Genomic DNA, 18,680 nt, shown 5'->3' on the forward strand with positions numbered 1-18,680 from the left:
AAACAGTTCCCAAGGATGTAGAAGGGCTTGAATTATAAGAAGAGACTGGATAGGGTTGGAATGATTTCTCTGGAGTAATGATGGGTGGTGATGTTATAGAGATTTATAAAATCATGAGGGGCATACATATGGTGGACGGTCTCTTTCCTAGGACAAAGGTTTCAGGTGAGAGGAGAAAGATTTAAAGGAGTCATGAGGGGCCAGCTTTTCACACAGAGGTGAGCGCATGAATGAAACAAGTTGGAACAAGTTGCCAGAGAAAGTGGTAGAGGCAGGTACAATTACAAAGTTTAAAAGACAATTTCACAGGTTCATGGATAAGAAATGCTTCGAGGATATGGAAGAAAGCAGGCTAATAGGACTAACTCAGGAAGGAACCTTGCTAGCATAGTCAAGTTGTGCCAGAGGACTGATTTTCATCTTGTGTAACTTCTATGACCCTGTGACCCTTTACCTCACAACTGTTCTTATGGATGGTCATCAACCTGGAATATTAAACATAAATCAAAAAGCTGCAGATATAGGAAATCTGAAATAAAACCGAAGAAGCTGGAAACACTCACAAGGTCAGGCAGCATCTATGGAAAGAGAAACAGTTGATGCTTGAAGCCAAACACCCTTTATTAAAACTGGGAAAGAGTAAAAACAAGCTACTTTTATGTTGCAGAAAGGTTGTGCGTTGGTGAAGGATGGAGGTGAATAGGGGAAAAGGTTATTTCTGATATGGTGGGAACAAAATGCTGTGCTCTTCAAGGTTATTGAGGGCAGTACGAGAGAGCGAGAGAGCAAGAGAAAGAGAAGACACACAAAGGGACATATGAAAGCTGTGAAATGCAGGTCAGAGCTGCCTATTGGATGCCTATCAGATCAGATAGTGCCACTGAAAAGAGAAACTAGAGGTAACAGTTTTTTGGCATCCACCCTGTCAATGCTCTCAGAAATTATTACAACTCATTCTCAGAAGGTCCAGTGAATATTGGCAAACTTATACAATTTCTCCTCATCCTCTTATTCAAACCAGTGAATCTTTGCTGCACTGGATCTCCTAGGTAAGGAGAACAAAATTATACCCATTACTCTAAACAAGGTCTTACTGTAAACCCTGCATGACTTTATTGAGACCTCTTTGCATTCAAATACTCCTGTAATAAGAAAAAAATTATTATTTGCCTTAATCTTTGCAACTTCTTTTCATGCACTCTGAACAAGCACAGTAAGGTCCTCTCAACGCTCATATTTACTAGATTCCCACTGTTTAAAATATTTTATTTTATTCTATTCTTCTGAGAAAAAAAAATTAAAGACTGGGATGGAGGATTGCCAATATTGCATAATTTCACATTTTGCCACATTATATTCCATCTGCCAATTACTTGTCTACATGCAAAAATACAATATCGATAAATCAACCATTTCATTTATTACTTTCACATCTATGAAGGTACAGTGAAAACTTTGTACTGCATGACATCCATACGGAACATTTCATTACAACCGTACATTGAGGTAGTACAAGGTTAAAAAATTACAGACTGCAGAATGAAGTATTACATTTATAGTACAGTCCAGGGCCAGAAACAGAGCGATTGCGAGGTCAAGTATTCCTCTTATTGTACTAGGGAACCATTCAATAAGTTTATGACAGAGGGATATAAGTTGTCCTTGACCTTGAGGTTACTTGCCTTCAGGCACTTGCATCTTCTGTCTGATGAGAGGGGAAAGAAGAGAAAATGGTCGGGGAGGGTGGAGTCTTTGATTATGCTGGCTGCCTTAATGAGGCAGCACAAAGTGTGGAATCCATGGAGGGGAGGCTGGTTTCTGTGAAGAACTGAGCTGTGTTCACAACTCTCTGCAGTCTCTTGCAGTCATGCACTGATCAATTGACACACCAAGATAATGCAACTGGTTAGGATGCTTTCTGTAGTGCATTGACAAAAATTGGTGAGGATCAAAGAGGACATGCCAAATTTCTTTCGCCTCCTAGGGATGTAGGGGCACTAGTATGCTTTCTTGGTTATGGTGTCTATGTGTTGGATAAGGACAGGCTATCGGTGATGGTCACTCCTAGGAACTTTAAGCTCTCAACCTTCTCAAATGCAACACCATTGTTGTAAATAGGAGTATGTGTGCTGCCCTTTCTCTTCCTGAAGTCAGTAACCAGCTCATTTGTTTTGCTGATGCTGAGGGAAAGATAGTTGTTAGGCAACTATGTCACTAGGCTGTCTATTCACTTTCCTGCAGCCTGACTCATTGTTATTTAAGATTTGGCCCACCACTATGATATCATTCGCAAACTTGTAGATGGAAGCAGAGCAGAATCTGGCCACACTGTCATGATTGCATAGGGAATGGTGTAACAGACTGAGAGCGTAGTCTTCTGGGCACTGGTACTGACAATAATCATGGCGAAGGTGTTGCTACCTCTCCTTACTGATTGTGATGTGTTGGTCAGGAAGTCAAGGATCCACTTGCTAAGGGATGTGTTGAATTCCAGGCCTATCAAACAACAAGTGCTTTGGGTACAGTTCCCAACTCATTTTTCCATGTGGCTTTGCATGATCAGTGAATTTGTATATGTTACATTCTGTTTTCCCATCCAAGTTACAGGAACCATTGCTGATTCCTGTGACAACTCTCTACAGAGAGTCTGCCAATCAGAAAACAAACTATCTATTTCTAAACTCTGCTCTCTACCCTAATTCAACATTATTATTTTGCCCAGTATTTCTGGAGCACTTATTTCATGTTGCACAGTGCCTTATTTAATATCCAGCTATACTACTTCCATTGGTTCCCCTTACCTCGCTGTTACACTTTAAAAAAAAATAGATTTGTAAAAAATGCCCTTCCTTATCATTGTAATATAAAAGCTAGAAAATAAAAACAAGGATATACTGTTAAGGCTTTATAAGGCAGTGGTGAGGTTTCACTTGGAGTATTGTGAGCAGTTTTGGGCCCCTTATATATGAAAGAATGTGCTGACATTGGAGATGGTTCATAGAAGGATGACAAAAAAGATTCTGGGAATGAAAGGGTTACTATATGAGGACCAGTTGATGATTCCGGGCCTGTACTCCCTGGAATTCAGAAGTATGAGGGGGGGGGGGGATCTCGTTGAAACCTATTGAATGTTGAAAGTCCTCAACAGAGTAGATGTGGAGAGAATGTTTCCTATGGTGGGTGAGTCTAGGACCAGAGGGCACAACCTCAGAATAGAAGGAGGTCCATTTACAATGGAGATGAGGATTTCTTTTGAATTTCTGTAGCCAGAGGGTGGTGAATCTGTGGAATTCGTTGCCACAGGCAACTGGGGAGGCCAAGTCATTGGGTATATTGAAGAGAGAGGTTGATAGATTATTGATTAGTCAGGGTATGAAGGGATAAGGGGAGAAGGCAGGATATTAGGTCTGAAAGGGAAATGGATCAACCATGATAGAAAGGTGGGGCAGACTCTGTGGGCTTAATGGCCTAATTCTGTTCCTATATCTTATGGTTTTATGTAATCTTCCCCCAATCTATAACCTTTCGAAAGATCTGTATTCTACTAATTATTTATTTGCTCAAACTTGAATTGAAACATTATACTATTGTCAGGAATGTTATTGATTATCAAAGCCTTAACCTTTGGACGCTATAAAAGCCACTCTGCTTTTTGACCTTTCCTCCTTCTCTTCCATTGCACCTTGAAAACAACTGTGCTGTTGAAGCTTTCATCATCTTTCTTGTATCTCAGCTTGGGTACATTTTTTGTTGCGAAGACTATAATGGAGCACTTTGGGATATATTTGCTACATTACATGGAAGCTGTTCTTGAAGTTTTTATTCTACATTTTAACTTAAATAACAAAGAATTATAACTGGTGCATTAGTAAAGAATTACACATTTGTTGCATAAATGCTGCATTCTTAATTAATTGGATTAGAAAAGGTCTAATCCCAATTCCCAACAGTTTCCAATTCCTAATGTTTTATTTAATGAGATTGTCTCTCACTGCTTTCTGGTACAATGCACTTATAGTTTAAATTTAATCATGTTAACTTTATCTTTAATTCAGGAGCATGCCAACAGGTACACTGATATTTTTGTATTATTTATTCATGAAATGCAGGTGTTGAGGCAAGTGCAATTTTGATTGTCCATTCCCAATTCCCTTTGAACTAGGTGTTTTTAATAGTCAACTACATTGTCGTGAATCTGGAATTGCACGTATAGGGTCAGATCGGGGAAGGATGCCAGATTTTCCTTCCCGAAAGGACATTAGTGAACCAGATGGATTTTGATGACAATCTAGTAATTTCATGATTACATTCACTTCATGACAGAATATTATCATTTTATGGACACTGATGTTGTCACACTACATTTCTAATTAAGCCATTCTTGATGAATAACCACCAAGGATTGCAATGTGACCTTTGTGGCCACTTCAAAAATACTTGCCTTTTAAACAGATGGTATAATGCTAATGTTCGTGTGCTAATTACCATCTGAAATATTCCTCTAATAAATGTCATCCCATCATGATCTGCCACATCAAAAGCAGGGACAGCTCTTACTGAAGTGTGTGCTTTGTACCAGACACAAATTGAAGACGCAAGTTGCCTGGAGGACCACAGTTAGTAATTTACTGCATTACACTCAGTGGGGATTGCCAGGAAGTTAGCCACATCAAATTTTCTTCCCCTCTGTTCCCTACCCCTCTTAATCCTCTGTAAAGTCCACCTACTTCCAAAAGATATAAAGCTCATGAAAGAGTTTTCATTTCTCCTTAAACATGTGCAAAGAAAGAAACATGTTTCACATTCAGTCACTGATCTTTATTTCATCTACCTCTTTCGAGGCAACAGCCTTTCCTCAGTGTCACTATAATTGATACTACCCACTCCAGTTCTTCTCTAGCCTTCCAAATCTATGGCCTGCAAGCTTCTTTCTTTATTGATTGCATTGATCTCAAAGTTCAAGACTGCCATCTCTTCCTCCAACTTATTCTTTCTTTAAAGTTTCTAAACTGCAAAAAAGCTTTTTTAGTTCAGCATTCTCTTCCCATCATTATCCAAAGTATTTCAAATATAAGTTATGTCTATTTGAAGTTATGTTTTCTACTTCCCAATTCAAAATATTTTTTATTCAATAATGACCTGTATCATGTACATTGATCTCCACTTCTGTTACTTTTTGTTGTTTTGGTGACGCACTATTAATACCAATGATAACTGGTATGCAAGTCATGCCACCTTTCCTCATTGCATTTGGGAGACCAGTGTGCTGGTTGGGAATGGATTTTCTGGCTGTTGCATGCAAAAGGAGGACATTTCTGTGTGTTTTCTTCCAACTGCCACTGCCCCCTCCAGAGCTGCAATAATCAGTGGCTGGTTCAAGTTGAGCAGAGCTGGGAGAGCTGAGCAGATTCACATTTTTGCAAATTCCACGAGGCCAGCTGGCGGTTGCTCTTTCTGTGCCAGCTCACTCTCCCATCACAGCTGCTTCTGTGATCCTCTCCTAAAATCTGTTTTTTGTTCATTTCTAACTTACGATCAATTCAGTTCACAGGAACTGTTGAAACCCAGGAGCTGCCTGTCAGTCTCAAGTTATGGGGTTGTACTCCAGAATATGTCAGCAATATCCAGTTCATCATGCTATCAATACTAGTACTCTCAAAGAAGTTACTCTAATAATGCTGCTGGGCCACCCCTCAGATTAAATTTGGCTGATTACAATTCCAATTATAACCATAATACAGTCTGGTTCTCTATATTCCCATTAGTATTATCAACACTTACTCAAAATTTGTGCAGGAAGTAGCCTTGAGGTTATATTAAAACTACATCACATTTCTTTTTCTTTTATAGTACACCCTTACACTGCCAGGTCTGGAATATTACTTTACTACAAGTATTAGGTCAAATTATATGGGTGGTTCTGATCAGTTTCTAGTTTCAACTTATTACAGAAAAATGGGAACTCAGAACACTTTAAACATGTTCTACAACATTTCTGCGTACAATAAGATGCAGAACATCCCTGGTGTTCCTCAGGGGTCAGAATTGGGACCAGTACTTCTCACATTGTTTGTCAATAATGTGGAAAATGGAATTGATGGCTTTGTGGCAAAGTTTGTGGAATAAGTAAAGGGGTAGGTAGTGCTGAGGAAGCAATGTGATTTTTAGCAGGACTTAGACAAATTGGAAGAATGGACAAAAAAGTGGCAGATGGAATACAGTTTTGGGAAATGTATGATAATGCACTTTAGTAGAAGGAACAATAGTACAGACTATTATGTAAATGGGGAGAAGGTTCAAACATCAGAGGTGCAGAGGGACTTAGTCCTCATGCAAGACTCCTAGAAGGATATTTTTCAGGTTGAGTCTGTGGTAAAGAAGCCAAATGCAATATTGGCATCTACTTCAAGGGAATAGAATATAAAAGCAAAGAGATAATGCTGAGGCTTTATAAGACACTAGTCAAGCCGCACTTGGAGTATTGTCAACAGTTTTGGGCCCCATATCTCAGAAAGGATGTGTTGTCATTGGAGAGAGTCCAGAGGAGATTGACTAGGATGATTCTGGGAATAAAGGGATTAACATGTGAGGAGTGTTTGGCAGCTTTGGGCCTGTAGTCACTGGAATTTAGAAGAATGCGTGGGAGTCTCATTGAAACCTACCAAATGTTGAAAGGACTAGATAAGGGGATGTGGAGAGGATATTTCCTATGGTGGGGATATCCAGAACTAGAGGGCACAGCCTCAAAATTGAGGGGTGACCTTTTAGAAAAGAGGTAAGGAGTAATTTTTTTTTAGCCAGAGAGTAGTGACTCTGTGGAATGCTCTGCCACAGACTGTGGTGGAGCCCAGGTCCGTGAATACATTTAAGGTGGAAGTTGATCGTTTCCTGATTGGTCAGAGCATCAATGGATACGGCAAGAAAGCAGGTGCATGGGGTTGAATGGGATCCGGGACTTGATGGGGTAATTCCCCTCCTATGTGGAATGGCCTTATGGTCTAAGTTAAAAATCCCTGAAATAACATTAAGAAAGCTAATGGCTACTACTTTCAGAATTAAACATGCCTTGCAAACAATTGAACTCTGATTTTAACCTACTGTAGATTGAATATCTAACTAGCACATTGTAAGTTGGGACAGTTGGAATGGTAAGTGATTAGACAAGGAAAGGAGGTGGCTTGTGGGGGGAAAGGGCAGAATAATCAGAGGGTTACCTTCTTCCCAGCTCAAAAAACTAGCTTAAGTTTAGATTGCTGCCCTTTGGGAAATCACACACTTGACCAACCTGTATAGACTCTACCACTTGGGTAGGGTTAAATATACTCCTCTGATGTAATAAAATGGAAGGTAGGTAGTCTGCATGTTTGTGTACATCAGCAGCAGCTACTGATGTTTTTAATCACATTTAAATAAAATATGACTTTTCACCTGTAAAGAAAATGTCCTATTTTATTGAAGACTTGTCCCTGTTGAACCCTAATAACAAAATAGCTCACATGAACAGTATAACAGTAGTAAATTAGTAACTGTGCTCCTAATTTCAAAAGCATTTATGTTATTTTGTCAACATGGAACAAATTTATATTAAATGTCCTCCCCTGTTTATCATGTCTGTTCATTCCCTTCATATTTGCGTGTCTTTCTAAAAGCCTCTTCAACTTCTCCAAACTCATGGATGCAATGATTACCCTGGAAACCAGCTCCAAGCACCAACCTCTTTCTCTCCTACATTGCCTTTAAACTTCCACCCACTAATCTTTAAAGCACGTCCTCTGGTGCTTGATATATCTATCCCACAGAACAGATTCCCACTCCTTTCACCAACTCTTGGTTCTGGTTTCTTCTCTTGACACAAATACCCAGTTCCTATCCATAAAGGAATTCACCTTCCCTTCATTAAAAAAAATTAGGTAATCAAACCTAACTTCTTGAATTTTGTCTACAGCACTTGACTTCTATCGAAAAGTCTATGCTAGCTGGCCTCTGTACTCATCCATAAAGACACACTTATGACCTATAAGTTCCATGGTTGTGGAGAACACTACATCAAGAATCTACCAAACATTTATTCTCAGTAAAACTGAATTGCCAGATACTTTCTGTGGGTAACTCTACCTGGAGGGATGGATCCTGGGGTATGAGAGTTACCCCCTGCCTCCCTAGATCCTCACAATTCACTATCCCACAACTGCTAAGCATCATTCATTCCCAGGAAAGAAATACAAGTACCAACATCACATTGGACTACTAGGAACGTCATATTACTGCCTACTTCAGTAAATCTGAGTTAGGTAAAATTAATCTGTGTCTAGCACCCTGGGAAAAATTTCACTGCTAACGTAATGGTTTTTCTGTAAAAGTTTCACTGCTAATGTAATGGTTTTTCTGTCACAGCAGAGTTTGGGTTATGGCTAGAGATAACAGGGGCTTTGGAATATGCACCATCCAATGAAGGGAGTGTTTTTTCTTCTTGTGTGCTTGAGGACTAGGTGATCTGGGTCTTTTGTTTGGCAGAAGATAGGGAGAGAAGATGCCTGAAAGGAGAGGTCGTAGACACTAAAAAGGAGTGGACTTGGAGTGGGGCCAAGAGTCCACAAAGCCCGGGGAAATCGATGGAGATCCAGCAGAAGGAAAGTGATGAGCTCCAACTTGTGCACATTAGACTGTTGCATTAAAATGGGCCCTTTTCTTTTTGTTTTACTTTACTAACCCTTTAATCAAATTAAGAATTAAAAAGCTAAATTGCTTAATTGCATATGGTGTACCGTCCGTTATTTCATGGTACTGATCTGTAACAGGGGAACACATCATGCAGTATCCACCCAAACAGGAGGTTTTGCACCTTAATCTTATACGGTTGGTGGGGCCAGAGATTGTCTTTCCTAGACTTACGCAGACAATAGAACTGGAGGGTTACATGTGTAAGTAGTTAGTTTGTTGGATAATTTTGTGTAGGTAAATATCTGCCATGCAGTATATGCCCAGGAATTGTGGAGATTTATCTACTGTGTGTTTCAGTTTGCAAAATCTAGCATAGTGAAGAAGGAACAGTATGCATATTTGAAGACTGAGGATAAAGAGGAAGAAGAGCAGATGGAGGGAAGAGTAAGGGACCTGTTGTTTAAGGGCTTCCCTTCTTATCATAAGGAGCCAACTAAATAATAGGCCTCAATGCAGACAATGTGTCCATTACTACAATACAAATATAGTTAAGCAGTAATCAGGCAAGAGTAGCCTGACACATATTAATCCCCCTCACACTCCTTTCAGGATTGTATACACCGATCATAAATTATGGATGAGTGAACACTGATTTGTTTATTTAAATGACTCACTGCAGCTGTTTTCAGGACTGTGCAGCTCATCCTAAGAAATCTTCTGAGAAAATGAAGTTTATTTCCCCATTCAGTTAGTGAATTTCACATCTGGAGGAGCCAGCACAAGCCAGCACCTCCCTAGCAGATTGTGTGGTCCCACTTGGTACCCAGGTTCTCCCTCCTGTCATCCATCTGACTAATGAGAATATCAGGTCTCTTTTACCCAGTCTGGAATCACTCAGCTTCTCTTCTGCAGTCTCTCTCATCCATGGCAAGCAAAATAAGAGTTGTCTGTGTGTCAAGGAGAGTATATCTTTTATGATGGACTCCCCTCATGATGTACAAAGTCGTGCTCTGTTTAATCTAACCTGTAAGGAACTACAATGTCTGACTTCAGCACAAGACTGTGTATAAACTACCATGATATTATGTTACAGCTGTATGAGCTTTTTCTCTATCACAAGTAGTATTACATGAAGCTAATTGATGCTAAGATTTTGCATGTAGGGAGGTAAATGCAGCTTCACTGATGTTTGAATATTACATGAAACGTGGCACTTATTGCAGACTTTTGTGAAGTGGTAACATATTGTTCAGGTGAAGTAGCTCTTGTGTCCCTTAGTGTTAACATGTAAGCCTGGTTTATACAGTACATCAGAAAATCATCTCACAGAGCCCTACCTCTCCTGTTCCAATCTACTTATGCTATGAATAGATAATTTCAAAGAGACTAAGAAAACACAAAGCTGAGCATTCTAGTCAATGTTTCAGAATATTTCACCACGTTCAGTAAATTACAGAGGAGTCTTCAACACTACTGTCCTGCTCGTTGATTGATTATTGAATGTTCCACAGATAAAGATAATTTGGGAGGCCTCAGTATTCTACCACTTTGGCCCCAGTTTTAACTGTGGGTCAGTTCTGGATGGATGAGCTTTATTTCAGTGTGATGGATATAGTGTTACATTAACTTCTGCTGCACCGGGCTGCTAAAGGAACTATGGAGAAAACATCTTACTTCCAGGTCATGATTCCTTGTGGTTCAAGCAGATCTCGAAACAGTACAAAGCTGTGATTACATAGGATTATATAGGAAATTTAGACAGCAGATTATATTGCAGAATAATCAGTCATCCTAGTTCTAATCCTGGTGTGAAGGCAAAAGAGACTGCAGATGCTGGGATCTGGAACAAAAAGAAATAGTCAGAATGTGGAAGAACTCAGTAGCTCGAGCATCTTCTCTGGAGGCAAAATCTATAAGTCAATGTTCTGGGTTTTGAGAACCTGCATTAATCCTAATGCATAGTCTGAACTGAAACATCAACTTGCGGCAATGGAACTCCTTCCATCTTTCCTCATCTCGGTTTCCAGTTTCAATAATTTTACTAGAGAAGCAACTCCAGTAAGCATTTATTCTCTCTTCCTGTACTGAATGGATAGGGACCTTCACACTCATCTCCAATTCAATACCTCAACTGTCAACATATGATCCTGTCTTTAAACCTCTAAAGGTATATCTATCCTTTTTCCCTTCCTGATGTTTAGATAGATTCATAGAATCTTCATGTTATACAACACGGAAACAGGCCAGTCAAAATGCCTAACTAAAATAATCAAATTTGTTTGCATTTAGCTCACATGATTCAGGATACTTACAAAGACAGGTGTTAAAAAAAGGGTCCAGAGGATCATTGGGGACACGAGTCACCCCAACCACAATCTATTCCAGCTGCTACCATCTAGGAAACAGTACCACAACATAAAAGCAAGGACCAACAGGCTCTGGGACAGCTTCTTCCACCAGGCCATTAGACTGATTAACTCACGTTGATTTGAGTGTATTTCTATGTTACATTGACTGTTCTATTTATTATAAGTTATTATGATTGCACATTGCACATTTAGATGGAGACGTAACGTCAAGATTTTTACTCCTCATGTATGTGAAGGATATAAGAAATTAGGTCAATTCAATTCAATTCAATTCCTGTAAACAGTTCCTGTCTACGTAACTGTCCAAATGTGTTTTAATTGTTGTACCTCCCCTGGCAGCTTCTTCCACATACTCACTACTCTATATAAAAAAACTTGCCCTCAAACCCCCTTAAATCCACCCCCTTTCTCCTTATACCTATACCATCTAGCTTTAGTCTATCATACCCTGGGAAAAAGACTTTGCTGATCTATCCAATCTATGGCCCTCATAATTTTATAAAAATTTATAACCATGCCCCCTCAGTCTCCTTTGCTGTAGGGAAAACAGTCCTCACCTGTTGAATTTCTCCTTATAAATCAAGCCCTTCATTCCAGTGAGTCTTATCTACATCCTCTCAATCTTCATCACCTCCCTCTCATAGTATGTCATCGAGCAAAGGGTTATCATAGGCCTTTGATGAGCTGCTGATTGCACTGAAGAGTTCTCACAGAGAGTAAAGCAGTAAATAGAATGCTCTAATTGTTAATTAACCTTATGAACACAGAAACATAGAAATCTACAGCACATTACAGGCCCTTTGGCCCACAATATTGTGCTGACCATGTAACCTACTCTAGAAACTACCTAGAATTTCCTTACCGCATAGCCCTCTATCTTTCTAAGCTCCTTAGGAGAAGATTAAACTGCAAAGATAAAAATAAACTAAATGTAGAAGTTGGGATATTTAAATAAACAGTATAAAGGATTTAGTTTTATTATTTCAAAACATCATGGAAACGTGAATTTGAGAAAATTAAGACTCCAAAAATATATCATTCTATTTTTAGATCGAGAGGTTTTTGAGTCATAATTATATCTTATTAGCAGTCGTAGGCAATTTCATCTAAAACTTTGACAAACTTCTATAAATATGTGGTGGAGAGTATACTGACCGTTTATGTCATGGCCTGGTATGGAAACATGAATGCCCTTGAACAGAAAAGCATCAAAAAGTTGTGGACATGATCCAGTCTATCTTGGGAAAAGCTCACCCCACCATTGAGCACATTTACAAGGAGCAGTGTTGCAGGAAAGCAGCATTCATCATCGAGGATCACTACTATCCAGGCCATGCTCTCTTCTCGCTGCTGTTATCAGGAAAGAGGTACAGGAGCCTCAGAACCCGCACTACTAAGTTCAGGAACAGTTATTACCCTCAACCATCAGGCTCTTCAACCAGAGGAGATAACTTCACTCAACTTCACTTGCCCCATGACGGAACTGTTCCCTCAATCTATGAAGTTACTTTCAAGGACTCTTCCTCTCATGTTCTCGATATTTATTGCTTATTTATTTATTATTATCTTTATTTATTTTTTCTCAACTCAAGTTGGTAAAACCTGAGGTTTGGGCATAGCCAAGCACTCTAGTTTGTCAATTGCTTGGAACTTTCAGACTTTTCTGGTGGTGTTTGGTATTGTAGCTTTCTGAAGATTTATGTAGATATTACTATGTAGTTCTAGTTGTTTAATGCTATTGTGTAGTGTCTTTGGGATGATACCAATCGTGGATATTACTATAAGGACAATGTACACCTTGTTTATGTTCCAAAGTCTTTCAATTTCCTCATTTAATTCAGCATATATCTGGTGTTTTTCTTTTATGTGCGTTTGGAATGGCAATATATATTAAATAAGTTGTTCTTGTTTCTGTATCCTGTATTATTATGGATTGTCCCAACTGTAATAACTGATCGGTCATGATATAATTTTAAGTATTCTGACTCTAAAACTGGATCAAGCTTGCATTTTTCCTAAGGTGTGAATTCATTTTTGAGACTGTATTTTGAAGCAAACTTTTGATGAATGATATTTCCCACTTGATTGTGCCCGTGTAAGTAATCAGATTGTGTTAAATTGCTACAGGATCCTGTAATGTATTTGATTGTTTCTGTTTTTTCCTGACATTTTCTACATCTTGAATTTGTTGATCTTTTATGATGTATTTTGATAGCTTTTTTTGTGTTAATCACCTGGTCCTGTATTACCACCTTTCTGTTTCCATGAAACTCTAAGCCAGGTGTTTGACGCTTCCTTGTTGACATCTAGTCTGCTCAGATTGTGGGGATGCCTTCCAATGAGGATCATGCTCTTCCATTTTTCATTAATAATGACAGTGCCTTCATTTTACTGGGTTGTGATCTCGTTTAAGTTTAGTGGAGTATACTTCTGATCAGAATTGCATATGCTTATGTGAAGTGCTGATTCCTGTTTTCATTGATGAAAGTATATCCTTAGAAGTTTTATTTGTTTATTATTATTATTATTATTATTATTATTACAATATGTGCAGATTGTTGTCTTTTGCACATGGGTTGTTTGTCTGCCTTGTGTACGATTTTTCATCAAATCTATGCTGTTTCATTGTATCTGCTGTAAACATCCTCAAGAAAATGAATCTCAAGATTGTATATTGTGATATATATGTACTTTGATAATAAATTTACTTTGAACTTTGGAAAATTCAGCCATATCTATTCCAACAAGGAATAGCACTTTCTGTATGTTTTAAATTAGAATAGCTCATACTGTCGAAGTGTCTCATGAGAAGGTTGCAACAGTACATTAGGAAGGAGCAGAAAATCACTAAGAACAGCTGCAGGATTTTCTCATTTAACCACACAAGTGCATACTCCAGAAGTTCTGTCAGATTTCCTCTATTATAATGGAGACTGCTGATGGCTTTACTACAATTCCCACTGAAGATTCCAGTCCATTAGTTTGAGTAAAATTTTGAACAGGCCAATGTGATGTGAATTCACTGAGTGCTCTAAAATCTGGCAGCTACATTTAAATGTGCTCAAGGAGGCAGTCTTTCACCAAGGGGGTGTTATACAAATGTGTTAATGTCTTCTGCCTTTATAAGTAATGTATTAGCACACAATTAATTCTCTCACCCAAGAACTTCCTGCCAGCTGGCCATACTATATACCAGTGCCACAATGTGGCTGGGAGAAAATGAGACTCAATGACAGCGTGAAGGAGGACTCTTCCCAGACCACCTCCCAGCAAAGCAGAGGTTTCCATCAGATGAGATAAAGGAAAAACACATTCTTAAATATGCTAAGTTAAAAACCAAAGTTATCCAGCCTCTTTAGCAATCATTACAAGTTGAAGGAGAATATCTGACCAGAACATTCAGATATAGCCCTGCTAATACCTATCTGCACCTCCTAAGGACATCGATCCTCTGTAGGGAAGTATATGTTTTGATTCGTGTCAGGTTCATGTCTGCTGATTATGGAACAGAATCAGTGAAGTGTTCAAATTTTAACTTTAAAGATAATTTAGAGCACGTGGCCATTCTAATTTCAGATTAGATTCAATGAAGTTAATAATGCATATTCTATGAAATCAAGTATTTCAGGCTATTATAGCTATAGGCAATATGGCTGTGGTGGCAGGCCCCTAATTCTCAAAGGTGCTTCTGCTGTTTTGCAATGTCCATGTTAATGATATTATTCACTCCCAGTTACATCCCAGTACCAGGATAGAAGGCTCCTTACAGTGATCCTGAGAGTCAATCACATCAGCACACTCACCACTTGGGTAGCTATTACAATGAAATCAAGATTGGAATTCATAAATCCTATACTGACTCCATGGGAAAAACTACTGAAAATACACTGGGGTAATGCCTACTACTGAGATTCCACTTGATTATACCAAGGGTATGAATTCTATTTGCCTATAATCAAGGACAGAACATTACAGAATTCTGTGTGAAATTTACATTGAGAAGAAATCAGATTACTCAATTTTGTGTATTAGCTTAAAATGCACACATGAGGAATCTGCCCACAATATTGAGTCATGTGAGAAAAGGTATCAAAGCAAAGATCTTGCAGCATAGGTTGGAAGATATAACAAAATGATTTAATGGGAAAAAGAGACTAAGGCCAAAATGTTGTTATTCATTTGCTCAGTGTGAAATTAATCACTATTTGGTGCTTCCACTAAAAGTTCTTTTCTGCAAGTCCTGAAGAAAGCATCCAAATTCGTTGAGTTTTGGACTCAAGGAACTAGAAATTGCTGTATGCATCATTAATGCTGCTTCTGCAAAGTTTTCTGAATGCTACTGCTGGGTTTCCCTGTGCAAAACCATTTATCATTTTCAGTGTGTTGGAAGTGTATCCCTTGAAATTCTGCCGTGGAAGTAAATACTCATGTCTGCTTTTTTTTGCTCTTTAAGGGAATGTGGAAGTGGTTTTCTCTCTATAATGAACACCAAATCGTGAACTGCTGAGAACAACTGTAGCTGAAGCCTGATAGTGACCAAGTCCTTGATCACAGTTGGTGAAGCACATACTCTGGGCATATGTGTGAGGTACTTTTCAGACCAGTGAATTTGTAAATCACACTGGAGATACACTTTACATGCTGAATTGGGGTCATTTGAGAGAGAATTATGCTGGAAGAATGTTACTAAGCTAAATGAAAGTTCTTTGAAAAAGTTAGCAGCTGAATTTCCCAACAAGGTACTAAGATATCCAAAAATTTATGCATTCTTTTCTACTTCAGGTTAACCAATCTTTGACTCCTCAGCTTTGTTTTGAATTTTGATCAGGAATTTCTTGGCCATTACTTTTAGAAGTTTTTGAATGTCATTTTCAGCAGCTTGGAATAAAGTTTAAAGCTTCTGGGATGTTTTAATTAAATATACATGTTTTTATTTTGAGGCAGTCTTCAGCTATATTAATCAAACTGTACTGAATTATTGAATATAGCAAGGAATATTCATTGAAAGAAAACTAAAATATAATAAATTTTATGTGTGGCCTGATTGGCTGGTTCAGAGCAAATTTTACTGTCAGTTGTAAGGTAAAAGAAAGCATGTTGCAAAGCTAATATAAAAGCTTCCCTTTATTTCCAATGACAGCCATTGCTAACCCTCGACCCATAGTTACAGCCAAGAGCAATCCCTGATGCCTGCTTCTTCTTGTCTTACTCCAGACTTTGCAGAACTGACTTTGAGGGAAATTGATTCTTGGGGATTTACATATAGAATGTATTACATGGATACTAAGCATTCAAGCATAGTAAACCTGTTAGAGTCATGAAAATTTCTATCACTAAAAATTATTTGTGTGACTACTACTTGACCTTCACAGAGATGGAGAAATTCAACTTGTTTCTTCTGAAATGGTTGGTGATCCAAAACTTCTCTTTTTTTTTCCACTGTATACTCTCCCAGGTTTCAGAGTAGAATAAAGCCAAGTCCCCATCAAATATTTAACATTCTTGATAGCAAGATTACTGGGACTAATGAAAAATCTTCAGGTCTACCCAAAAGCATTTTGGAAATGTTTTCCCCAGCTGAGTGTTGGTATTGCAGACAACACAAATACAGCACTGGATCAAATTTGGTTTTGCATGTCAAAATATCATATGGTGTATTGCTGGTACAATGGGTAAATTAATGGCCAAGAAATTTAAAAACCGGATTAAAAATCAGTCTTCAATTCCATCCAGCAACAGTAAAGTTTAATTTAGCTAACAATTTGAAATTTTGGAACAGCAACCAATCTTAGTAATGATGACTGCAAAAACTAGTGTACTGTGTCTCAAACCCATCTGATTCAATAATTTTCTTTGTGGAAGGAAATCCAATTTGATCTCCTGAGTTGCTGTGCCACAGGGATTGTACTGTTCCTCTTCATGTCTGGCTATTTTGACACTGTTCTGCCACTCAGTCACTCTATGTCTTATTATCTTTGAACTTAAGTTAGTCTGACCTACCCAGCCAATTCACCTTCTTCTTTCACCTGTAGGACTTCAGGACTGTACCCCAGCACACTGCTGACCTCCCAGTTTTACTCTGCAGCTGCACGGGGTCCTGGGCAAAACTTTGCCTTGGCTGACTATATTTTTCTATTGGCTTTTTGGTTGACGTGAAATCCAAGTCCAACTTTGCTTTCTAGGAGGACTGCATCCTCCACCAGAATATCTCCATTCTCCCACCTGGCCTATTTATCTGAAACCTGTTTGCTCTTCTCCACTGGAATCTCCTCTTTAGCTTGGCTTGGTTGTTCTTACCTTTTCTTGCTCTACATGTGCATTTCTATAGTGGAAAGACATTTGCTTATATTCATCTGCTCTGCTCTGGTCTGCTCAGTTTGCTGTTCAGAAGTAATCACCTTTGCTGAATTTTCTCCTGATTATGCATCTATATAGTTCTTCCGAAGAAATTTTTACTCGCCTGCACTAACTCTGTGGATTTAGCTCTTGACACAGTACGGGAAGGAGATAGAAAGTGTTGTAGCATTGTGGCATAGTGTCAATGCAACAACCTTTCTCACAGTCTCAGCATAATAAAGGAACTGGTCATTGACTTCAGGAGATACATAATAACTTCAAGTTCCACGGTGTAAGTATTACCAACAATTTGTCTTGATCCAGCACGTGGATGCCAAAGCCATAAAAATACACCAATGTTTTTACTTCATCAGAAGCTACAGAAATTTGGCATGTTCCCATTGACTTAGACCAATCTTTTACAAATGAACCACAGAAAGCAGCCTATCTGGATGCATCACAGTTGGGTATGGCAAATGTTCTGCCCTAGACTGCAAGAAAGTGCAGAGATTTGTGAATGCAGCCCAGTCCATCACACAAACCTGCCTCATCTCCACTGGCTCCATCTATGCTACTATGCCTTGGGAAAGCAGCCAGAATATTTAAGGACCCTCCCACCCCAATCATTCTCTCTTCTCTTTCCTGTTGGGCAGAAGATACAAAAGCTTGGAAGCATGTGTACTTAACGCCTGTAATGATTTGATGGCATGCACACCAAAGCGTTTCACTGTATCTCAGTTGATGAGACAATAATAAAACCAATACCAATAGTTGGCTGGAAATTTCTGAGCAAAGCTCCTGCTATCCATGATCTTGCTGCATATAACTGAGTGAACATCCTTCATGAATAGTGACATCTTAAGCTTTACTGGAAGTTTTATAGCTAGCCAGATTTCTCATTACCTGCCATCCTCAAACCAGTGTGCTGCTGATATCATTGTTTCCTCTCCTGCTCCATTTGCATCTTTACCTTTTCCCACTCTCTAACCTATTCTTTAAAAGCTTCTTTGTTTGTCACCAACCCAAATCTATTCCTTATCAACTGATCTCTAATCGTATGTTTTTTTCCCCTTAGAAATCCCTTATAATTTCTGTAAGTGATCAGCTAAGGAAATGACTTACCTTCTGAATGATGAGACAGAGTGAGAAGACTGACACATGATCCGCCAATCCCAGATCCAAAAACTGTAATCCGCAAAGGATCCCCTCCAAAGAAGGCTACATTTTCACTGATCCAGCGTAGGGCCTGGATCTGATCCAGAAGTCCATAATTGCCTTTTGCAGCTTGATCACCAGTGCTTAGGAAACCTGTAA

The 18,680-nt window shown here is 38.8% G+C and overlaps 1 protein-coding gene across 4 annotated transcripts in view; it reads right to left on the reverse strand.

Moving 5' to 3' along the window:
* nlgn3a (neuroligin 3a) overlaps positions 1 to 18,680 on the reverse strand; it is a 297,964-nt gene that overhangs the window by 33,493 nt on the left and 245,791 nt on the right. For all 4 annotated transcript variants that reach the window (XM_063060844.1, XM_063060845.1, XM_063060843.1 and 1 more), the window contains one exon: positions 18,489 to 18,674. In XM_063060844.1, coding sequence (XP_062916914.1) covers positions 18,489 to 18,674 — 186 coding nt within the window. The remainder of the gene's footprint in view (positions 1 to 18,488; positions 18,675 to 18,680) is intronic.

This window comes from Mobula hypostoma, chromosome 10 (genome assembly GCF_963921235.1).
Source record: "Mobula hypostoma chromosome 10, sMobHyp1.1, whole genome shotgun sequence".
Classification (NCBI taxonomy): Eukaryota; Metazoa; Chordata; class Chondrichthyes; order Myliobatiformes; family Myliobatidae; genus Mobula; species Mobula hypostoma.